Source organism: Molothrus aeneus, chromosome 16 (genome assembly GCF_037042795.1).
Source record: "Molothrus aeneus isolate 106 chromosome 16, BPBGC_Maene_1.0, whole genome shotgun sequence".
NCBI classification, from domain to species: domain Eukaryota; kingdom Metazoa; phylum Chordata; class Aves; order Passeriformes; family Icteridae; genus Molothrus; species Molothrus aeneus.
In genome coordinates this window covers 9,451,990-9,477,248 of record NC_089661.1, presented here as the reverse complement: position 1 = coordinate 9,477,248, position 25,259 = coordinate 9,451,990, and the positions used below count along the sequence as shown (strand labels likewise).

Here is a 25,259-nt window from a genome sequence, read left to right as displayed (position 1 = left end):
CCCTCTGACCTACTACACCTTCAAGATTTTTTCCTTTTACTTCAGCTGCAAAGCAGGTTTATTATATCAGTGGTACATATTCATGTACGTTTTTTTTTAAACAGACAAAAGCATAAAAATTGGAAATACAAAATACATTTTTTGTTTCATATAGAAAAAGTCCAGCAGGATGACAGTGAAATCATCTCTTGTAAAAAACAAACAGTATTTCTTATAGTCCATAAGAATTACTTCAAATAAGGCAAGACTATGTTTTTGTTCTGGCCAGAAATAGCCTTATATAATTTGTTAATGTGTTAGTCTCTCTAGTCAAGCAGAAAGCAGGCAGCTGCAAAATTGTGCAAAATCAGGGTCCAGTTAACACTGATTTGGAGGGAAGGAAAATTTTCCCAAAAACCATCTTAGTTCAGATATCACAACTGACGTGCCCTGCCATGGTACCACCTGCAGATGTTTCTGTCTATGGAGCACAAAAGGCAGAGGAGGCAGCAGCCAGAGCAGATGTGTTTTACAAACTGGGAGCAGAGAACACGAGCACCAACAGCTGTGCAGGGGAACGGGACTGGAGAGGCTTCCCAGAGCTCTGCATGAGCTGCTAATCCTGCCCGGGAGCCATGGGCTGCCCTTCTAACAGCACCAAAGCACAGAGAGGAGCAACTTCCCATCCTCACCTTCCTGCACAGATACACCCACTGAGACAGAGACATACAGATACACTCCACAGAAACTGCAGAGCCACCTCTCTTGCTGTTTAGCTCCTAATTAGGCCTCTGACACAGATACTGGCCATTAGAAAGCAGGGTGTGTTTCAGTTAATGAGTATTTTTTTGTTACTGTCTGTGCTCTTTATTTTCATGAGCAGGCAGTGTTGAAGGTCATTATTATATTATACCGACCTCCTTTAATTCATTTCAATGTTTTTATGTATTTCCATTAGGAAACCAAATGTTATACAGCAACTAAATGAAAGAACCACTTTCAATCACATAAAGGAGCATCACTTGGGGAGAAAGAAGAAAAAACACAGGGACAAGGTCTGAGCAAGATGTCACAGGCAGTGAGTTGGCTCCTCTGTGTTCCTGCACTGCTTTGCCATTCAGTGCCTGGACCCTGTTGTTTCTGAGTTGTTCCTTTCCCCAATTCAGCAGGAAAAATGGTTTCACCAAGGGACCACAGAATTGCCCAAGACAACAAAACAGGCACAGCAGAAACCCCTGGCAGCACAAAGGTACAGGGGACAGCAACCCCCTTGAGGTCGGCCAGCCCTAAAACCAGCTTAGCTCAGCCCCAAAACCCACCCTTACAGGCTGTATTCTCTAAATACTAAAAGTAGTTCAACCTGATATTAATAATAGATAAGCATGGATTTCCTTTCAGAAGCATTTTTCTTTTGAAGTCACTCCACTCTTGCTTCAAGATCAGAAGATGCTTCTAGGCCGACTTTTCTTTCTAAAATATGTAAATACAAATTACTGAATATGAAAAGAAAGCTGAGTTTAACTTAAAATGTTAAGTCTCTTACCCAAATACATTAATACTTGCATTAATAATATAAAGTGTTAAAATATGCATATCCATGCATATTTAAGAAGTGCTGAAAAATGTTATGCCAGCTAATGTGGAAATTAAAAAAGGAGATGTTGGCCACACAGTAGTGGTGTGTTTCAGAGAGGGCCAAGAACAGATTAGCACAGATACAGGAAATACTATCCAACATAACATGTGCCTCCAGCAGCATCAGTTACCAATCACTATTCAGGAATTCTGGTGAATCACCATTCTGATTTCAGTGTTACAGCTACACACTGTCACATTATCACATCTTAACATCACAGTCCCCTTCCAACATGGAAAACAGTAACATTGAAGTAATGTGGGACAAATGCGCTGCTGTGCTGTGCCAAGCACTGTAAATAAAAATGCACAGTCCTGTATTGTCCTGCTGCCTTAGGGACACTGGGGCCATCTATACTGCCTTAAAATTCTCTTACTCTGCTTTCAGCTATTTAACAAAATGATTGCACCTGATTTCTTTTCTGCACAGCAAATAATGAGGAAGAGTGATCAGAACCAGTTTTGTGTAGTAATACCACCATTATAAACACAGATATCACTCCTCCAAAATGAAGTGGCCTCAAGCTTTTTCTTTACACTGCATCAAACCAACAAAATACTGTCAAACAGAAACAATTTTTTCCCCCTCCTCATTATGTATGCTGCAAGGCAGAATCTCACAGATAAATAATTTCGGGAAAGCTCAGTAATCGTTTTCTCTCTGTGGAGCATTTCTATGTGCAACACTGGAGAAACAAATGGAGAACTTAGGTAGTGCCATAGCTGAAATCAAACAAATTTTCTCTGATGTTTGCATCTGAAAGCCTTTGCTTATAGTACATTTTATTTATAGTATGCATTAACACAAATTTAGTCTTTAGAGTGGAAGTCTGCAAATTCTGAATTTCTTTAGTACACTTTCATGGCAAGATTCAGGTCACAAAAAATTTTAGCGCCCCCTGAGGAAAAGGATGATGCAGCAATAACACATGGGGAGAGCATGGATAGCAGCTGATAGCACATTATGTATCCACTGGCAATGCAGAACAACAGCCACTTTTCAAGTGGGAGTCTTGGGAAGGAAATCAGGGCTCCCCCTCAACACTATATAGGAGGTGAAAGGAACAGATCATGCCAACTATGCACAGCACAGCTAAGTGTCACATTAGAGATATCATGTCTTTAGCTGAAACCCTTCATTCACTACAGAGCAAAGAAAGGGCAGCAAAAGAGCAGTGGATTTTGCATGCCTGCAGCAAAAAGAGAAAATTCTGAATTTAAAATGTGTAGATGCAATAGCTTTCCACAAGTAAGACCTTTTAAGCCACACAACAGAAGCAGGATGTGCCTTTTAACTCAGGGCATTTGGGGCTTTGCCCAATACAACTGCAGTGTATTACTAGACAGAATTATACAAAGAACTGGATGGTCCCATGACTAATTTCTATGACAGCACAGCTCACTTCTGATTGAGCCAAGCATACAGACAACACTGACAGGAATTTAAAAATACTTTGTATCTTTAAGCAGCTCTTTGGATGACCAGCACAGGAGAGAGACCTGCTCAGACTGCAGACGGAAAATGGGAGGAACAAGTGGGAGCCCATACAGACTGGGAAGCTGGAGAGCCTCAAGTACTGCAGCACTGCTCAGGCTTTGGTTCTGTGGTCACTTCAGCGTGTTTGGGATGACTCCCAGCAGCTCCGTAGAGTGTGAGACAAAGCTTAAATTACTGACAGGAAAAGAGCAAATTACTCCTCTGTCAAATTCTTTTCCTTGTCAGTCAGGAGAGGACTCCTTCTCCCAGCCATCCCAAGGAGAATGTGTGGATGAAAAGGAAAGAAGGGACACTTCATCTCCCACTGGTACATGACTCCCAGTAGTCTCTGTGAACAACTGGACTACCCAGACATGTCCTGCTGCCAATCTAGACTTCTTTCAGCTCCAGGATCCAAGCAACTCAGATCAAGAATGGGGCAATTCCTCCTGAATGCAGAGGTCATTTCATCACATTCTTTGTGAGGAAGAGGCAAACAAAAACACTGATTCCTTTGGCTTTCGAAATGGCATGAGAAGGAAAAAAGAATAAGACTGTAACATGTTTCAGCTTTACCCTTACAGAAGGGCTGTGTTTCCCCTTCTGAGGAAGTGGCTGGCTGGCAGGTACCTACATTTTTTCCTAGGATAGATCTTGGAAAATAGACTTGAAAAGCAAACACACCAGAGTAGTAGCAGACATTCCTGTCAGATCCATTTCGAGGAGCAGCCTGGAAAATTGACAGGAATGTCGCTGAGCAGCTGCAGGGGGGTCCTGGAGCCCAGAGCCTGTGGTCAGCCGCCAGCAATACCCCCAAATCCTGCTCAATATTCAGGCACAGCTCATCAGACCTACGGTGTTCCCAGCAAAACAGCTGGGCTCAGCCAGGCTTTCTGTCACAAATTTCCAGTAACATCTACTCTTGGCAACGAGGGATCTGCTCACAGCACTGCACTCATTAGTGAGGAGCATTAGCCGTTACTTAGGATTGCCGGCTGTTTCTAAAGCACACAATCCAATTTTCAGAAAAAGCAAGGCAAAGTTGATTTTTCCTCTTCCCCCAACCCTGCCTGACACAGTTCTGGAGTTAGATTTCAGAACAGTATTTATTGCAGAAGCTTTCTATTTATTCATTTTCCAAGATCGGTTGCACTCTGAAGGAGGTGGAGCCGGATTTGAAAGCAATCTTCCTTCCCTGAGGAATGTCTCCAAAGGCAGCTATGGAGAGCCACACAGGACTGCTCATCTATCAAGTAACTGCTTGAGCAGCATTCATATTCACCCAAAACAAGACAGATTCCAGGATGCACAACTCTGTGAACATTGTGGCGTCTGATATTGTGTAAGCCTTTGAAATTCCTGCAGTCTCCTCCAAAAAAAGTAACCGTGGTACCTGCTATGGAAACCAATGAGCTGCAGTGCTTGGAGAGAAATGCACTACAGCTAATACAGTACCTTGCTGCTTGGCTGTCTTAGGCTTGAAATGCTCCAGTGTCTTACTGTTACATCAACAGGCCCATTGGTCACATTGCCTGAAGTCTGAGAGGGCACAGAGTCAGTCAGGAATTTACTCGTGGATTTGTTGGTGAAGGAATAGCAAAGCTTCATTTAAGACTGTGAAACATTTTCAGATTCCTCAGAAAAGAGTACACATAGCTTTTGTGAATTGTTGGTTGCCATCACACCATGAAACAATTAGCTTGACAGGTCACTAATTCAGATATAAAAGAGCTTTTTATCTGGCCCACTGATAACAAGCCTGTTGGATGGATCCACTTACCGTAAGGTCAAACCCCTGGTCTCTCATTCTTTGCTTGGCAAAAGCCCATCAGCAGTCACACCAAATCTGCCTCACCATGCTTCCAAAATAGAGCACACTCCACATCTGCTGAAATTCTTCTAAGTACAGACATAAGTTCTATGTTACAAAAAGAAAGGTTTTTCATACTCCAGGCAGACCTCCTGGCATTCTGATCAAAAACTCATTTGAATAAATACATTCTTCCTATTTAAACTTCCCCCAACTGTTTCAACTAAATCTGCTGAAATATTACATTGCCCTTTCTAAGCTGTTTTCTCTGCCCCTTACTGGCAAAATCACTGCATTCCTTTCAGAGATCAGTGAAAAATAATCTGAACACATAATCTTTTGTACTTTATTTTCAAGTAACTTAGTAATTTTTTCTCAGCTAAGTACCTAACAAGAAAAAAAAAATCACATCCATACAACTTCAAAGATCTAAGCAGTTTAGTGTTATTACTCTCAGTGTCTCTGAGACTCAGCATTTTCCCTGAAAATGTAAGCAACTAACAGGGATTTAGCCCTCAATCTTGTTTTTAAGTCCACCAGCTCCCACTGCTATTAATAAACATTTTTTCTAAGATTTCCACTTCATCCTGTAGTGCTCAAATACTAAGTATTTTTGTTGACTAGGAAACAATTAAGTAGGACTATGTGTTTTAGTTCTGTGACCCCTCAACATGACACAAAAGGTAACAATAAAAGAGATCACTTCCTAAATGGGTAAAACCAAGAGCAAATCCTGGGTTTTCACCTGCACATACCAGTTCCATTGACAGTGTGGTCAGATGCAGCCTCTGCTAAGCACCTTTCCAAAGAGGCAGTGCCTTCAGAGCAGGGCTCTACCTGCCACAAGCTTTCATTATACAAAGACAAACTTTGTGTAAGACTGAAAAAATCTGACTCACATTAACATACTTGCAATTATCCTAAATTTGCCTTAGGGCAGCCAGAAATACCAAGCTGTAACTTCTGTTCAGCAGTCTGCAGCACCAGTGTCTGCAGCTCCAACACAGCTGACATACTGAACAGTGGGAAAACTCCTAGTGCAGTTCAGAAATTCTTCTGTGCATCATAGACATGGACAATGCAGCAGTGAGCACAAACCACCTGGAGAACACCATCCACAGGTAAACTCTTCATTGTTTTAATGATTTCCTGAACACTGAAAAAAGTGGCTGGTAATAAAAGAAGGGGCACTATTAAGCCTAGATTTTGCCTCCAATAATTCTGACATAAATCTACACAGGCAGCAGTCTACAGTCCACTTGAAAATCGTACAAAAACTACTTCTAAAAGATTCTTCAATCATAGCATCTATTCTACATTTTTAAATGTCTTAATAAAGTGGATTTTGAAACTTTGTTGAGTCATTTGAAGATCAACCAGAACACCTAAGTGCCATACTTAACTGACCCTGCAGATGTTTAACCAGGATCTCCAAATGTCCAGAAGCTGCTTCTGAAAAACTACACTGTGGTCCTTTAAAGCAAAAAGGTCAACAACAACAAAAAAATTATAACAGTTTTCAATCAGGCTATTAAATTCCATTAGATCTGACTGCAAGTATTTTGTCATGAAGTTCACAACTGATATGACAACTGGAAGCATCTAGTTTTTCTCTTTTTGAATTCTTCCACATTCTTTGCAATGTCTTAACATACACTGAAGAACCTCAAAGCATCATTAATTACGAACTAAGAAAGTCCAGCCATCCTGTGTTATCCTAGCTAAGAACTTATGAAAATAAAACCTTACCATAAATTTTCCATTTTACATGCCAAATTGGTCACTAATGAAATCTAGAAATACTTTATACAGATTTAATGATGATGTACATGCTTTCACTAAACCCTGCAGCATGCAACTTTGCACAGCACACATAATATGCTCGTACTAAATAGATGACATATTTTCCATTAGAAATAGCAGCAATGGAAAATGACAACTTATACAGCCCCACAGAACATAATCACAACATTGTTCACCAATGCCTGCCACCACTGTTAACTCTACCCCAGAAAGTCTCAAGAGGAAGCTAGATATAGTACCAGAAGCTGATGAACTTCCAGCTGTAAGGGGGTGGGAGAGAAAGGAAGCAGACTGATTAGTTGAATAGATTTATTGTATGCACATATTCTATGCTAAAACCCTGTATCTACTTCAACATACACTTTTTGGAGTCATTTGACTGTTCACAATTCAAATACAGGAAAATGCTATCAGACTAACATGTGTTTGTTCAGCAGGAAACCCTTTATTCAAAATGTAAAACGAGGGAGTGAAAAGCCAAAACTTGGCTAGAATTGTTGTACTATTATTTCTCCAATGTGAGAAGGACCTTTTGATGTTCTCCCATCACATTAGAAAATCAGATCTCCTAAGTCCATATGAGCTCCAGAGAAAAACACAATACAGTAAGAGTTGCAGTGCAGTGTTCTCTCCAAATGCAAGACATTATCATACTACTTTCTTCAGCTTAGCTGGCAGATTTTATTCTCAAGCCACAAATATTTTCTTCATTTTCCTTATAGTGTGTCATGAATACAGCCAAAACATCCTAAAGCAAATCTGTAAGCCAAGTTTCTCATTCTAGTTGCTATATTTTAATGGTCTTTGACATTGGCAGAGTCTACATAAAACCAGTTTTGCAAAATGCACTGGAAGTTGACCTGCACTTCAAGAAAACAACTGAGAGATTCCTTTAGGCTCTTCACAATTCACATAAAGAACACAGCCTTTAAAAACTGGGAGAAAAGAACTCTGACTACCATCTTTACTAAACAAGAATAAATGTAATAAATAACCATGTAATACTGGTTATTTAATCCCTGCAAATGTAAAAAAAAAAAAAAAAGAGTAAAGCAAATTATTTGCATGGTATTAATTTAAAATATTGTATGCAAAAGAAGGACATCACAGATGTTTTTGCATAGCAATTGGTTTGTGTTAGAAGTGTTCTGCCTTCTAAGCACAGAGCTTGTCCACATTTCACTTCCACTCTGAAGCCCGAGATCAGCTCCTACTTGCTCAGGAAGGAAAATAAGTTGTTGTTGCTGTTCTGTTCTAGCACTGAGGGACAAAATGCCAGGCTATCCCACAGCCAACAGACCCACTACAAATCTTCATCCTTTCTTTTTTCTTTTTCCTCAAAAAAAAATTAATATCAACAACCAATTAAGGCACATGGAAAGAAATGCAGAAATCCAGGTTATGTTTGAGACAGCAATTATGTTTTAAAATTCACATCACTGTCAGTATTGATGGATATAACTTACAGTATTTGAAGTATCTTTCAGTCAATCAGGGCTTATAATTTGTATACTATTGTTATTAAACCTCTTAAATTAGAGTAGTGTAATTACAAACTGATTGAGTAATGACAGTCAAAATTAAAGGCTTGGAGTAACAGTAAAAGAACTCTGAAATTCAGGCAGTTGTTTGATGGACTCCCTCGGCAAGTTAAGTTCAGAATGAAGATTAGGAAAGGAAGTAGATACCTAAAAGACAAAGTTGGAAGTACCAAATATACCAAAGGCAAACCAAATTCTATAGAAATATATTAGGCTTCTCCCCTTCTTACATCCTTAGGATCTGTAAAACAAAAACTAGCAAAACACAGCATAAGTGAAATCAATAAAACCAAACCTGTTGATCTACTCCATGTTGTAGCATTACATACTGCACCAACACTGTAAAGAGAGTAAAAAGACTAAAAACCTTGTACTGTGAATGAGAAAACAGCATCCTCTTCCATTAAATAATTTGAAAGAACAGGCACCTTCCCATTCCAACCAGTTCACTTCATTTCTGTTTAAAAAATTAACCAAAAACTCTTAAATGACTTCAAGTCTACAGCAGAATCTGAAGGCGTTTAAGTATTTCAGGATGGGATTTATGGCAGAGCTCTGAAATGGATACTCCTAGTTCCTGTTGCTTTTACTGGAATACTTTTATGGAGAGTCACTTTTTTCCCACCCTACCCTTTTCCTTTGCTGAATTTCCACACAATAACTTAGATCTGACCATCACCGGACATCTGAACGACAATAAAAAAAGTTACAGCTGGGTCCTGTATTAGTCCCAGCTGCACTGGATCTTTGGCTGCCTTCAGAAAACAAGACACTCAATAGGAAAACAGTAGGAGCATTTCTTTTAGCAGCTTACCTTCAAATAAACTGGTTTTTTGTATGCTGTTACAACAAACTCTTTTATTACTCAATGTAAAAGGTGTTATTCTTCCTATTTTTTACCTCATTTCTAAAAAAAAAAAATTAAATTAAAAGAAATTAAAACTTCCTTCTTCAAAAACTTTTACTACAAAATGCCAGAAAATAATCATCTCCATATGCTCTTTCAAGTCTAACATACCACAACGGATTGATCTGCCAAGTCCACCCACCCACAGGCTCTATAAACTTGAGAGTATTATTTGTATTTAATTTGGATTACCAATTTCACCCAACCTTTCCCCTTCATAACACGTTACTTTTCTAGGCTTACTTACTCAGGTAGAAGATACAAAAGGAAAATAAATAAGTTTTTAGACTAATAGAAGCAATACCATAATGCATACTCTCTTTACTTTGAATATCAGTGGATTCACAGCGGAAAGACTTGAACCAGTCTTTTTTTATGCTTGCTCTTATAAAATATCACCTAATCTTTTAAAACATTCATGTGATACTATGTCATTTATTGGTACAAGACCAAGACTAAAAACACTGCAGTCTTTCCAGCTTACATTGCACAAAATGAGAGTGAAGAAAGTTACATGTATTCTTATTAAAAAAAAATTTAAAAATCACTGGGAGTGGGGAGCTTCCGCTCAGATATTTAAAAAAAGAAAGTTTCTATATTTAATGCACAAAAATCCACTTCCTATAGCCAAAAAAAAAAAATCAAATCCATATGCTCCATTCATCTATGCTTGCTAAAACATGTACAGCAAACTGAAATGTCAGCTGCCTAGAAAGGCTGATCACACACAATACACAGAATACAGGCTTTAGACTCAGCCTGAGATTCCCACAATTCTGAGATTACAGAATTAACCAGCAACATCTACACAAAGAACAAACTACTCCCATATACCTGGAACTTTTTAATCTCTCCCTTCTGTGACTGCCAATGTTTTCCTAGACACAAGAGCCAATTCCCTAAACTTTGACTAGCCTTGGCTACCAGTATCAGCTTCCACTTACAAAATGGTTAATCTGCAAACTGCAAATCAGGGATGACAGCAGCACAACTGATAAGAGATGGTGGGAACACGAGCACAGATACTCTCCCTGTCCCCAGATGAAGGTTGGATGCTGCTTTAAAATGCTGCTACTACATGATACGATAATTTTAATGACTGAAAGGGTATAGTAGGTCAAAAGAGAACAGCAGAAGAGGAAGTAAAATAAAAACTCTATAGTAACACAGTTGCTTTTGAGTCTATGAACATTTACTTCCATAATAAGGACTACTCATTTATGTGACAGAGACCAAATGCAAAGTGAGTTTTTCCCAATTAGTATATTTACTAGGTTTACAGAATATAAGATTATAAGAAGGATTATTTCAGCCTGATAAAGGCTCTTGAAGGCAAACAAAGTGGTTGTTTTGGGTGGGTTACAAGCAGAACCCTTTCAGTTAAAAGAAAAAACATTAAAAAATTTGAACCAAAAATACAAAAAATGTAAAGAGAGAACCACAAAGCACTGTGAGACTTCATACAGTGAAGTCCAGAGATCTATTCACAGATGTGCTACAATGGCCCATCAGCAGGCAGGGTTTGCACACAGCAGCTCCTGCCTGGATCAGAGCCACAGGAGAGGGGCCAGCTCCTCCTGGTCTCTCAAGAAACACTGAGAATGGTCCTGTGCAGGACTCAGCCCTGTACTGTACACAGGAGGAGTTTCATGGTCAGAGAATGGATGTACAGAACTTGCAAAGTTCTTCCCCAGGAATGGAGTTTCTCCTTAACAGAGCCACCATCTCTTCTTACAACCACTGTGGTTTAACCTCAACTTCCTGGGAAAACAACTTTCCTCCACATCCCCTGGCTGGGCAGCTACAACAGCGGAACAAAAATATGCAGCAGCTTTACAAATTCAAAAATTTCATTTGCAAGTGGTCGAAGCTGTACTCAAGAGTACAGGGCCTGGTGGGAAAATTCCTCCTCGGTGCAACAGAATGACTGGGCAGGAAGTTCATTAGGACAAACTCACTTGAGTAAGAAAGACAAAAAAGAAAAAAAACTTACTTGGAATCCGACTGCTGAATATAAAAAACACTGCCTCAAGCAACCATAATTCCTTATTTTTTAGAAACTAGTGCAACTACAAATACCCCTTTTGAGAATTCCCCCTCCCTTGTAAGTAAGGCAATGGGATTTGTTTATGTCAGAATTTGACTCTACAGACAACACTGATTGTGAGCTAAACAAGGACCTTATTAAGGAACATGATATCTACAGTACATGAAAGCAAAAATGTAACAGCAAATAGACTCTTGAATACTTGGAATTCAACAAGAAGACAGCATCAATGGTATTTTGCAATATGAATCAGATATTGAAACAAAAAAAAATTTAAATCTGCATTCTAGAAGTTACACTAATGAGGCAGTTGTATAAAAACCTTAGAGGTGACTCATTAAGAGATTACATCTCACAGCTCCTCTTAGAGAAAACAGTGTGAGGCAGTTCCCTTACTTGCATATGCTAATTTTTTCAGCCTTTTTTTGTGCATGCATGCGTGTGAGAACAAGAGTAAGCACAAGAGACATTGGCCACATTTGTTTTCCTACCCATCAGCTCCTTCTGCCAAAGTACACCTTGCACAGCACTCAATTTCCATCTCATTTGACTAAGCAGATGATGTTCCTACAAGCTGTGTGAGAACTAGCAGCTGGATAGAAGAGCCACCAAAACGAATTCCCACAGTAACTGTGAGCTTCTTCCATACCCTGAGATCAGCAGACTCACAGTTCATAATTCTCACACAGCTTTTTTGTTTCATTAAGACACTCAATATATTTCATTTAAAAAATCAACACTGGTTCCTCCTTTTTTATTAAGAACTTACATTAAAAGATCCAACCAACCCCTTGGGCATGACAGCAAAAGCTAGATCTGAATTCAGATTCAACTTTCACAAATGGACCAATCTCAGATTCTTGTTGAAGAATTTTCTTATGGAATTCAGAAGAATTGTTAGTAAAATCAACAAAAGATATCCTCATTGAGACAATTTTCATTATGCTGCTAAATAACAGAATCAGTTTCAGTTCTTCTATACACCAGGCATAAAACAACTTTTTTTATAATAAACACCTGAAAATTAGGGTAATCACTAAAATCACACTAAGAATGCCAAGCTGTTGAAAAATTAAATCAAAACACCTTCAAATCCTAGATGAGATTATGAGTTAGATTTATTTCCCAAGGTTCCAGCATGCAACATTTCCTGTTAACTCCATGTGATCTTACTGAATTTGTCAAACACATTTTTTTCCCTAGGAAATACTAGATAACCTTAGTGTTTGCCTCTCAACATGTCAACCTTGACTGGAAAACCTATCCACTTATATCATACCAATTTAAAAGCACGTATCAGAAATTGAATGAAATTGTGGAGCAGCTATGTATCACTTGATTTTCCTTAAATAAACCTTCGTATTAGCAAATAATGTGCTTAAAGAACCTCAGAAAGTAATGAAATAAATGTGACACAGATGTTCACCAAAAAAAAAAAAAACAAGGAAGAGAGAGAGAACAAGAATGTTTTTACTTCATAGCAACCAAATAGGTCAAGCCATTTCCTTCTTCAGGCAAATCTCAGAGGACCACAGAACACATGGTTTTCTACCAGATTTTGTACGTCTATCCCACTAAGAGGAAACACTGCTGTCCAAAAAAATTTGCAATACTAAGTTTTCCCATGAAGTTGTTGAAATTAAAAGAAGGAAGTCATATGCAATTAAAAACCATTTGCTAGATGTTAAAATTATACAAATGGTATAAATAAATAGACCCTTACTACCTCATTTATACACCTCTCCTGGACAATACACTGCTCTAAAAGAATGCACAGTGAAGAAGTCAGAAATGCCAACAGCACATCTGTTCACACAACTTCTCTTTTGCTTTTATAAAACAAAGTAAAACACCACGTGTTCTTCACTTCCCTGGGATCCCTGCCTCGCAGTTCTATACACTGACAGGTTTTCCTAACAATCCAGCTGCTAGGGATTTATTTTTATCCTCTGTGAATGAAGCTCATGGTCATTAGGTCCAAGCTCTTCACTAAAATTAGTGCAATTCTTTCGTACATGCTTAAGTACTCGTGAACCGCAGGGAGACAAAGTGACCAAGAAATCATTAAATATCACATTACTTTAAAAAGGAGGAAACTGCCACAAAATGCTAACCTGTGTGCTGGCTGGTCCCATGCAGAAGTCTACAGAAAATGTGATCCCATAACCAGATTAAATCTATTTGTGCATCCAAATGGGAAACTTAACATTGCATAGGAAAACATCTCATATTTTCTAAGTATGTTGATATTCTTCCATTGCCCTTTCACTGCTATTTTTATCAGAACTTCTCTGCAGACTATTTTTTACGAAGCAATAAATTACAACATCTTACTATTTACTTGTCAATAACCACTGGGGATGCCAGCATGTGTCCAAAGACATCAAAAAGAGGAAGTGGGTGGAAACAACATTAAGAGCTGTTTCAGACTCATTAAGCTTAAGATGACAATTACGCAATCTTAAGATGTCAAACAAGCCAACATTTTAGCTGGGACAGATGGTACTGGATCCAGAGCACACAGAGACACACACTGCTGTGAGTCACCAGTTTAAATACTATAGTTCCACTCTTATTTGCAAATTTGGTTATCCAGCAACAAGATGTAGAGAGGAAGATAGTGTTAAAGCAAACACAGGGTCCTGCAAATCTTCACCAAAAAAATTGGAAGTAGAAAGATCATCTTCCAAATCAAAAAGCAAGTAAGACAGCAGGAGGAAGAGATAACTTCTTTGAAGAAGTTAAAGGGAAAAAAAAACAAACCAAGATTTCAAAAAGAAAAATATAGTAAACAGTACTAGAGGCAGCTGGCAGTACAAAGAGGAGGAAGAGAATGTACTGAGTACAAGGGGTCAGGACAAGTGTGGAAAGGACCGAGGATAAACCCGCAGGAGATGCTCTGAACTCAGAGAGTGACTGCAAACAGCTCGTTCCATGATTTCCAACGAGGAAAAGAGATGAGTGATAGTTCACATGTTGGCCTTGGAGTCAAAGATGGGCTGTATAAAGAATCAGAATAAACCATTTTTGCATTGAGACGGAAAAGAATGGGGCAAAAGATTGCAGCAGGTAGGATGGAGCTACAGTTTAAGTGAAATATTGTAAAGCTTTTCAAACCTTTATTGGACTAGGAAAAGACTTATAGGACAAAAAGATGGCAAACAGAATCATAGAATGGTCTGGGTTGAAAGGGACCTCAAAGCTCTTTTCATTCTACTCTCCTGCCATGGCCAGGGACACCTTCCACTATCCCAGGTTACTCCAAACCCTGCCCAGCCTGGCCTTGGACACTGCCAGGGATGGGACAGCCTCAGCTTCTCTAGGAAATCTGTGCCAGTGTCTCAGCACACTCATAAAAAAGAATCTCTTCTTAAAATCTAATCTAAATCCACCCTCTTTCAATTTAAAGCCATTACCCCTTGTCCTATCACCACACACCCTTGTACAAGGAAGAAAATGGAGGAAAAGACTGTTTTTTTCATTTTCCCTTGAAAAAGCATTCAAAATCCTAAAAATAAAGAAGGGGAAGCAATAAATATGATGGGATTGAAAAAATTGATGCAAACTGCAGAATATATCTTGAAAATCACTGTGCTGTCTCACCTTCTGCATCCCTTCAATTGGTGAAAGCTCTTGGAACTCCAGTGATATTAAAAGATTGCAATATCCATTTGCTAACAGTGCTCATGGGGAGCCCACTTTCATGCGGCTGTTACTGTGATTCCCAGCCCTTGTTCTGCAAAATACACTCAGTTCCTGCCTGTAAATCCTACAGCTTTCTTTCCCAGCTGCAACAGCACAGACAGATGCTGTTACAGGCACACTGCTCCCCTAAATCCACGGCATGCTTACATTGCTGAGCATGTCACCAAATACCATTATATAACAATACATCAAGTTTGGCAACCAACCACCTCTGGGAACTCTATCAGCAAAAATTTCACATTTTCTTCCAAGTCACAGCTAAAAATATCAAACATCAGGCTAAGAAAAACTTAACAAGTTACTGCAATTAACAAACACATTTTCTGCTACCACCAAAAATAACTAATATGTAAAACATAATTGATAATACTTTATTATGACATTTTTTACTGCAGTGATAACAGATTAAATGGTTTTGGGCTAAAAATTAAGATCCTACTGAGCTGACAGGTAATCCTAAGAAATATGAGATTAGTGTAGCATGAAGAAATATCTATTTAGCAAACAAGAGACTTAGCATGCAGCTCTGCTGGCTGGCAAAAGAACACAAAAAACTAAATTATATAAACAGACTATCTCTGTATCTGCCCTTTTTCACTCCCTAGAACCGAGCTGAGTGGTCAATCCAACACTCAGGTGCATTTTTATATTCTTGGGATTTCCCCAAGGTGCTATCTAAAATGACAAGCCCTCCTCTGACGGACTTTCGGGACAACTTTTATTTAAAACTACTGGTACAAGTTATCCACTTTGATGAGTAAGGAGTGAAACATACTTAACGTTCTTCTGCACTAAAACGCATTTGTTTATAACGAAAGAAACTCATAAAATAAGAAAACATGCAGAATTAGTCTTAAATGCAAAGCAAATGTCTATAACCATGAGGAGGCCTCATGGCTTCTGGTATCTTTAAGGTTTACCTTTGAAAGGGATTACAACATGGACAGAAGAGATGAGGCTGCTCATATGAATATATATTTTTAAACAATTTTAAAATTTTTTGCTAAGAAAAATCTGGGTCATTTGTTACATTTAACAGCTTTTACCTACAAGCAGGTAACTGTTTTGCCTTGCAGAAGAACAGAAGTCATCCAATAAGTCTGGTTTGGCAGCAAATCCACTCTCCCGAGTCCTCTGTGCGAGGATCTGGTCCCTTGGTGCCTCTCCTAATGAAGGACTGTCGACATTCTGTCCCCATCCCAGAGCCAACGTGCTACCTGGCACCACTGCTGGCAAACACAGCCAGCAACTAACAGAGCTTGGCAACCCAACTGCTCTATCCCAAAGAGCTTCGACATTCAGAAACAAAGCACAGAGTTTGAGGAACAGTAGGGAAACCTCAATGCCATAATTAGTGCTATAATTTGGTCTATTTGTCAAGTAGAAGCAGGACTTCAACCTTCTGGCATGTGTGTTTAGGGCTCTTTGTAAAACAAACACACAGAAGCTGGTAAATACCCAGCCTTGCAGTCTTTTTCCAGGGGAAAGGCACAGAATTGAATTGGGGGGACTGAAGAGCTGCTGGATGACTAGAGTCAAATTCAGAAAACAAACAGGAGCTCTATGCTGTGCCTGCAGCACTGACTGTTTATACATTTTGACCTTTCACAGAGGATCACTCGCTCACTGTGTGACCACACCAAGAGCACCATTGAACGCGAGGGTCCCGGCACTGGCACCACCATCACCTGACTGGGAGCCTGTGAGAAAAGCCACTCAAAGCACACAAAATGTAGTTTTAAACCAAGTGGGGAGAGGGAGGAGGAGAAATTTCCTGCACTGAGCACACCACAGAGATATTTTAATCAGGACACAAAAGCAAGTTGAGCCAAACACCAACTGACTCGGATCATATCGCATCAATAATCCACGCACAGAGGCTCTGCTGAAATCAATGGGAGGCTTGTGTGGAAGTGGATTGTATAACATAAATGCACGGCCCTGTTCAGGGCTCCACATACAAAAGAAAAGGAGGTACTGAGAACAATTCCCTTAATTAGCATTTCTCTTCCATCGAGTGCTTCTAAAATAATAAATTCTAACTTTACACAGCTCTGTTTTCATTCACAGTTTTTATCAGAGGTGGTAAAACAACTGACCCCATTTGACAAATAAGAGAACTGAAGCATAGGATGCAAATCAAACTGATGAGCAGCGCAGCAGGCAGAGCTGAACTGGGAATAGCAGCTTACCTTCTGAATCACACTTTAATGTCCTAGATATTTACATGCTTATCTAGTTCAAGTCTCCAATTAGGGTGACTCTGTTCAGCCCTTAAATAATTTTGCATACTTCCTAAAGTACCTGTGCAGAGTGATAAGCTTAGCTGTAAAGAGTTTCCCATCCAATAATGTCAATTTTACGAGGGTTTAGAATATCCTGCAGAAGTTCAAAACACTGGGCTGCCCTAGTCAGGCTCCAAAGGGAGTCTCATTGCTCAGGTATCACAAGTCTCATTACTCAACAGCAATAAAGAATTTTAAAACAGGCTGTCAAATCCACACGCCTCCTGTCATTAAAGAAAAAAAAAAAAGGGAAAAAACCCCCAAACAAAATAACAACTTGCCAATTCATTAGCTAGAAGCAACCTAACTCATCCTGGTGTTCCAAAGTGACAGCAATCCCTAAGAAAAAGCGAGATTGGGTCTCTATTCAAGAAGTCAGAGTAAAATGTCGTATAGATCAATTGCAAAACAAAACTCCATTCTTACTTGCTGGTGATTGTTTTACAGCAATACAGTATACTGTAGTTCGCCCCAAAAAAACAACATGTTTATTAAAGTGGTATCAGCTTCACTTGCATGCTAGAGGTACAAATCAGGCTTCACATATAGAATCAGCATTTAGCTAAATGCAGACTGTGTCATCCCCAGGTCCTGAGTATTTGTCCTCCTATGCAAATCCAACTTTGAAATGCTTTACATCTTATGGAAGATTAATTCAGCAATATGTCCACTTTCTAGTTTACATTTTGTACGTTATTAAGTACTATATTACACAGGCTTAGTGCAAATAACAAGCATGTTCATTTCCCTTAACTACAGATGCAAGTACATAATACTGTGAAAATAACATATTTTGAGTTAAATGAGCTTTCTGCTCTTTACAATTACAGTGTTCAACTGCTTTGAATAATAACTTTTTAGGACTGGCTCGCTTTGTCTTTTGCGTTCCTTTTTCAGATTTTTTTTTTAAGAGTCAAGTCTATCACTATCAAAAAAAGCAGAAATGCCTGCTGAGAAATGGCCACATTTCCAACCCACTGCTTGAAGAATTATTTTTCTGATTCATCACAGCATTATTTTTTCAAGTTGTCAAAACAAACACCACACCCTCTTGATTTCCGAGTTCTGGGTAATTATATTTAGAATTAGCAAGTAGCACACAACTATTAATCATACAATGCTTAGCCCTTACTTTACCTATTTAGAGATCAGCCAATGCATTCAAAGGCCGCCTGTTTAGCATCTGGTTTAAGATATACCCTCATCGCCACATTCCGCACCAGCACGGCACAGACGGGCACAGACACCCTGAATACAGGGCAGGCCATGCACAGGCGATCCCTCTGCCCCAGGGCAGGATCAGCTCCTGCTCAGCCACCATTATCGCTGATGATACACAAGAACTGGTTATTTCAGGCAGCAGCTTTACACACGCACTCACAAAACACATTATAAATTAAAGGAGGGAAGCGTGTGGCACGTCTGCAGTGCTTTAAACTGGGGCAGCGCTCAAGCTGGTCTCCGAAAGATAAAAAAATACAAATAAAGGCTTCCCCAACGTGCGAGTCCGGATTTTCTAAAAGTAGTATCTAGCAAGGTTAACGCCGCTGCCTTTGGAAACAGTTCACCTTGTTTAAACTGGCTGAACCACCCCGTGATTATCACCGAGCCTCCATTAAGATGACACACACAAACAGAGCCCTCGCCGAGCTCAATTACTCCTTTCTCCGCTCCTACACCACCAGACACGGACTTTTTCATATTTCGCCCCTTCCCCTCTCGCAGCGGAGGAGCAGCAGCAGCAGCGAGCACGGGGCTGTCACGGCGGCGGGGCCGGGACCCGCCTGCCCTGCCCCGCCGCCCCCGGGAGCGCCCGGACCCGCCTGCCCCCGCCAGACCCTGCCCGGCCGCGGGACACAGAGCCCTCATTGTGGCCCGACCCCCGCCCGCCCGCCCGTCCGGGCACTGCTCGGTAGCGCCGACACAGCAGCTCGGCTCGGCTCGGGGGCGCCGGGCGGGACGGGGCAGCACCGGCGGCAGGGGCCGCGGCCGCAGCAGCTCCCAGGGGCTCCTGCCGTCCTGCCGCCCGCAGCGCCGGCTGAGGGACCGCGCTCCCCCGGCACGAGCTCCGCACGAGCCCCGCACTCACCGCCCCCACCTCCGCCACCCTCTTCGTCCATGTTGGGACCGCAGGCAGGGCGCTCCGCGGCGGCCGCGGCTCAGAGAGGCCCGGGGCTCGTTCCACTCGCTCGGCGCCTCGCGGCCGCTCCTACTCCTTCTCTTTCTCCTTCTTCTCTTCTTCTTCTTCCTTCTCCGCTGCTACTACCGCCGCCGCTCTCGGCTGCTGCACTCCGCAGCCCCGTCCCTCCCCGCCCAACCCAACCCCAGCCCCGGCAGCCACCACCGACCGCCTCGGCCCAGCCGCCCGCCCCTCTCATGTGACCCGCCGAGGGGAGGCGGCCCCGCCCGGCCTCTCCGCCGCCACCCCCGCGCCGCAGGGTCGCAGCCAGCGCCGCGCTGCCCGTCCCCCTCAGCGCCCCGGCCGACCTGTGCTGCGGAGCGGAGCATCCTGGCTGCCCTTTGCGGTGTTCCCTCCCCGGCAGGTCCCGCACGGCGCGGCCCCGCAGCGCCGAGGCCCCTCAAGCGACTTGCCCGGAGACTGTCGCGGGTCGCCTGGGCGGTTGGGAGCGAGAGGAGCCTGGGCCGGGTCACTTGGGCTCGTGCTGGCCGAGGTCGTCTTTTGGGGTCTGCAAGAGCCAGAAAATGTCTGCAGAGCCCCTCACTCTTTTGTGGAGGTCTAAAGACTCTTGGGAATTCTAAGGGGGAGCGGGAGGAGACTGGAAGGTGAGGGCTGAATGGCCTGAAGCCCTGTAGTGAAGGGGGACGAGATGGGTTGAAGTCTCTGGAAAAGAGCCCGAGACATCTGATGTTTCTGCAGATATTCTGCTGGTTTCTTGCTCCTTATTCTTGTATCCGGTGCTGGGTGCTCCCCTTGCTACCAGCGGTCATGGAGAGCCTGGTGTAGGAATGGGACTGTGCCCCATGGGCGGTGCGGGGGTTTGTGTTGGTGAGCATTGTCTGTGTGGATAACAGAAAGGACTCCCCTGCTTACTGCCCTAGGAGCCAGAGCATCTGTGGCATTTCGTTAGTCTTCAGTAAAGATCTTCAGTGAGTTACCTACCATGGGAGTCAGGATATCAGCAGCCTCCAAAGTCTGCAAAGGTAAGCTGAAGTGTACTGGCACACATCACTCTTCCTTCCTTCCTTCCTTCCTTGGCACCGCCCCTTATTATTTTTTAAAAACCGTTCGTGTCAAAATTTTATTCAGAAAGGAAGCTGTGGGAGGAAAAGGTCAGCCAACAGGAAAATATCGGGTTTTTCATTTTCCTTTTGTAGGCTGGCGTGGGACAGAGCACCGTCTAGGAAGCTGTGTCAGGAGCCCTCACCTCTTGACACGGCTGCTAATAGCTGGTTATTACAGCCCATTTTGCTGAGAGCTGAGGTTTGCCTCTGACAGCTGCTCTGGTGATAAAGTGTTTTACCTCATCTAAAAATCATAAACCTTTAAAATACTCCTCTTTGTCTTACGTATTTGAAATTAAGTATTGTTACAAGTTTAGCAAGTTAGTTATAAAAAGGATACGATTACATAAAACAGAAGCATCACCTTGGTAAGAGATTTATTTTGAAATGATGTCTATAAAGTGCCATTAAAGGATGGTTTAAAATAAGTCTTAGTGCAGATGAACTGACAGTGGGCTCTGAATATTTTTGCACACTGAGCAAACTGTTCATTTACATTAGTGGGGAATCTGGTTCATGAGAAAAATTCTAATTTTGTAATCAATTACAGATTGTTTGCTCTCATTTAATTTATGCTGTTTTACACCTTTATATAAGGGATATGTTTTTATGTCCTTCCTTACTTCCTTCCTCCACTTCCTTCCTTCCTTCTGCCACTTCTTCCTTCCACCACTTCCTTCCTTCAAATTCTAGTCCAAAATACAAAAATTCTATTAGCAGGGAAGAGTGAAGTGTGGAGAACAGTCCTCCTCCCACCCATTCAGTGCAAAAATCCTGTTGACTGCATGAAAACAAAACTAGTTTTAAAACTCTCCAAATTAATAGCAAAGTGAAAAATTGTTTTGTGATGCAAGGAAGATATGAGAAATGTCTGTCCTAGTTACAAGTGACCAGTTGCAATATTTATTAGAAACTTCTTGGTGAAATCCAATTCCAAACTCATGAGGTATGGAAAATGTTTTTTATTATACTTCATTATTAACTTGAATAGGGAAATTTTCAGTGTTTTGCTGAATATATATGGCTTACTGTGTTGGCACTCTGGAATATATGTAATTTAATACCTTCTCAAGAAGAATCTGTTCTTTCCTGTCCTACTTTAGTAGGATGACTTATTAATGATACATCGTACAAAAGAGTACTGAAATTATAGTAGTGAAATTATAGTACTGAAATATAGAATTCTCTCCAAGGCCTTTGTGTGTCTTTGAAAGGATGGCAGATATTCCTTAAAACATTTTCATTCATGCTGTGTGTATCACAAATACACTTTTGCATGGGCCTGATCCTACAAGTGTTCTAAACACGAAACTGTTAATTCTGTGTACAAGGTGCTTTACTGGACAAAGCTGTTCAATCTGTAGATGAGAGGTGTCACAGAAACTTTTAAGATCAAACCTTTCACCCTGTTGCCTCATTTTCCTGTGTATAAAGTAGAGCTCATGTCTGCCTGTAAACCTAACTAGGTCAGGAGTAGATTTTTTTGAAAATGTGTAAAATCAAGTAAAGAATTTCAGTCACAGTTCCACGTTGTAGCTATAGCAGTTCTACCATAGCAGAACTCCTCCCTGGTTTTTGGCAATTCAACAGTAACACCACTGTCATGAAATATGGGGTAGTTCCTTACCAACACAGATGCCAGGAGCAATACAGGTTACAATCTCAGCAAATTCCAAGACAAACTCCAATAAATTATTTCCTGCTCATGTGAATAACTTTTTTCACATCTACTTTGTTTTCTGGAATTTTGATCATTCTTCTGCTTTGAAGTACATATCAATTTAATTTTTTTTCTTCATATTATTGAGACTTTCAATCAACAGTTTTCTCAGGATTGCTTGAATTTCTTTTTCCTTCTTGTACCATCTTCTGCAGCCTTAGGTCTATTTCTACCACCAGTATGTTTTGTTACTTTCATATCCACAAGTCTAACCTTCTGTGTTGGAAGAACTTTGTAGTCTGTCGTTCATGTAAATAATAGTCTAATAGAAGGTCTTTAGTGGAAAATTGGGCTTTCTCCAAAACCTGCTGTTGGCAGGGTTGATTCCTCAATGATAAATGTGGTTACTTGCTGATTTTTCAGGTAATATACTTTGTCTTCTTTTTTTTTTTCCCGTCCCTCTTTGGATAGTTCAGTAACTGTTCTGATTCAGTTTCCACTAAGAAGTAATTTATCATGTCATTTTTCATTTTAAGAGTTGAGGAGCACATCTGTTATGGCATTTGTCCCTATACAGAGAGTCAGTGAAGACAACTGAAACCCTTACATCACATTTTTGTGGTCTATAAAGCTCATTAAATATGAAGCCATTCCTGTGGGTTTCAGTTAGAACCAGATTCCAAGACCAGTGAATGAAAATAAAAATTTTACGATTATAGATTTCATAAAGTTTTTATTTCTAATCAAAAGCATGAGCTATGAGGATGTTCATAGTAGCATTGTACTCAAGTATAAGACATAAAATTCTGAATTTTCTCAATGCAGAAAGAAATAAAGTAACTGTTGGGCCATCAGACTGGATGTCAGTGTCAGGCACAGGGAGATGGAATGATGCTCCTTACTGTTGGAAGGAAGACTCACCTCCATGCAGGTATTCCTGTTTCTTGTGTAGAGAAGACATCACTCATTTGCAAGTGTGGCTGAGTGTGATTTCTGTTAGATCTGGTGAGATGGATAGTTACCCTGAAGGAAAACAGTTCATCTTAGAGACATGAACATCTGTACAGTCTTAATAATACATTCTTAGAGAATATAGATCTATACCAAAAATATAGATACATCTTGAACAATACAGGTGTTGTGCTGTGTTTTATAATCTAGAATTGATTGGGTGATTTTGCAACTTGCTCACGTAGATGTCTCCCATTTAGGAAAACGGTGCAAGCATTTCATTTCCTAAAACAACACCTTGTTGATAGAATCACTGTCATTGATACCCAGCCATTGTATTAAAGAATACTTTTGTTTCAAATCTAGACAATCAAACAGTTTTTATTTTTTAAGAAGCATTGCTTAATGGTTTCCATGCAGGAAAGTCTTAGACCATCAGCATGTCCTTTTTTCCCCCTATTTTTTTGTTGTTGTTTTTTTTTTTTTTTTAATTAATCAGTACTTGAATAATCTGGTATTCTTAAACCCCTCAGGCAAACTTTTTTACTTCCTCTGCCTGGCAGATGGGTTTTAGCCATGTATTGTTTCTTAAAATGTTTATGTTGTCACACTGATCATATTTCTCTCAGCTGGAAAAACATTTTTGTAGAAAATCCTGTTTGCTGGTTGTCTCAAAGGTTTTAAAAGTGCTTGTACCTTCCATTTAGGCCAAAAAAAATTTACATGCAGGTATTTTATATTGCTTTGGGGAACATCAAAGCTAAAGCTTAGCAAGTCAAACATCTTTTATGAATGGTGCTTTTTTGTATGGCTAGGAAGCTAGTTCCATTAAAATAGTCAAAACCCCCAAGAATAAAGATATGTCTCTTCTAAAAATGTTGCAGGGGTTTCTCTCAGATTAACTTTGAAATCATATCCTGAATTTTATTTGCTGTTAAATTCCTATTCTTGACACATTTGAGGGTTTGTGGTTTTTTTAAGATTTCTAAATGAGCTTTATCTACCCCTAGCATCAAATATTACTGGTTTTGGAAGGCAGTGGTTGTTTCCATTGTGTAACACTGATAGGGCCACTTATGAGTCATTGAGGAAAAAACACCAGAATGTCCCAGTGAGGAAAACAAAATGCATCAAAAATTGCAAAGGTCCATCACCTGTGTAATTCTTCTGATCTGAAATACACTTTGCATTAGAACTTGTTCTACCTGTATTAATTATGCACAGTACTAGACACAAGCAGGATGCTTTCTAGCATGAAAGCTGGGCCTAAAATAACAGAAAAAGAGGACTTGGATTCAAAGAACATGGGCTGAAACAGATCATGAATGGAATTTTGCATGAAGCTGGAGAGGGTTTTTCTATCTCAGGAAAGTGAATGAACTTGATGTAAATTAACTCTCAAAGGAGAGTGTGCTGATTAAGGCCAGACTGTTCCCACCCTGAGAAGCAGCCACAGTCTGAATTCCCCTCTGCTGGCTAACTCCAGCTTGGCATGGTTAGATGGATTCTCACACACCACTCTCCAGTCTCAGCAAGGCCTGGGAATTTAAAATTCCTGATTCATCCTACAGTGGGAGTCCCAGCTGGGCTGCAGACCATGCATGAATCCTGCTCTGGCTGCGTGCACATGGCAGCAGCTGATGGATGGGAGCCCCCACAGTTCCTTCTCCTGCCTTAGGAAGCCTCCTCAGCCAAGTCCCAGTGCACCAGGGCTGGTGTCCCCTGGCACAGGTGGCAGCCAAGTGACAAGCTGAACTTGCTCATGACACACAGTGGTAGAAGGGTCACACCAGGTGCTCTTGTTCGTTCACCAGTGAGTGAAATGCAATGGCATATCTCCACGTGAGCTGGCTCAAATCTTGCTGCTGGCTAGTCAGCAGTGCACAAATCTGGGTTTAATAAATATGGAACCATAAATTCAGACAGGAGCAGGAACTGGCAACTAATGATTTTGACTTATTGCGGCCTCTGAGCTGTTTGTGCAGCTGTTTGTGAAGCCATGCTGTAAATCAAATCACTCAATCCAGATTTTTAAAGTTCTGTCTAATCCAATCATTTTTAACCAGAATTGTTCCATTGATTAAATTCATGCTCTGGACCCACAAACAGTTGCATTGGCACAACTGCAGCACTGGTAGACTGTGACACACAGATGGTGTGGAAAGAAGGAAGGGAGGCTGCTGGATGGTAAGTTTGTCTGTGGGGACAATATCCCT

General features: G+C 40.8%; 1 protein-coding gene across 2 annotated transcripts in view; it reads right to left on the bottom strand.

The window, feature by feature from the left end:
- Positions 1–19,480, bottom strand: part of CYTH3 (cytohesin 3) — a 48,810-nt gene extending 29,330 nt beyond the window's left edge. For both annotated transcript variants that reach the window (XM_066560874.1, XM_066560875.1), the window contains exon 1: positions 19,279–19,480. In XM_066560874.1, the coding sequence (XP_066416971.1) occupies positions 19,279–19,309 (31 nt within the window). In that variant the 5' untranslated portion in view covers positions 19,310–19,480. The remainder of the gene's footprint in view (positions 1–19,278) is intronic.
- Between the last annotated feature and the right edge of the window lie 5,779 nt (positions 19,481–25,259).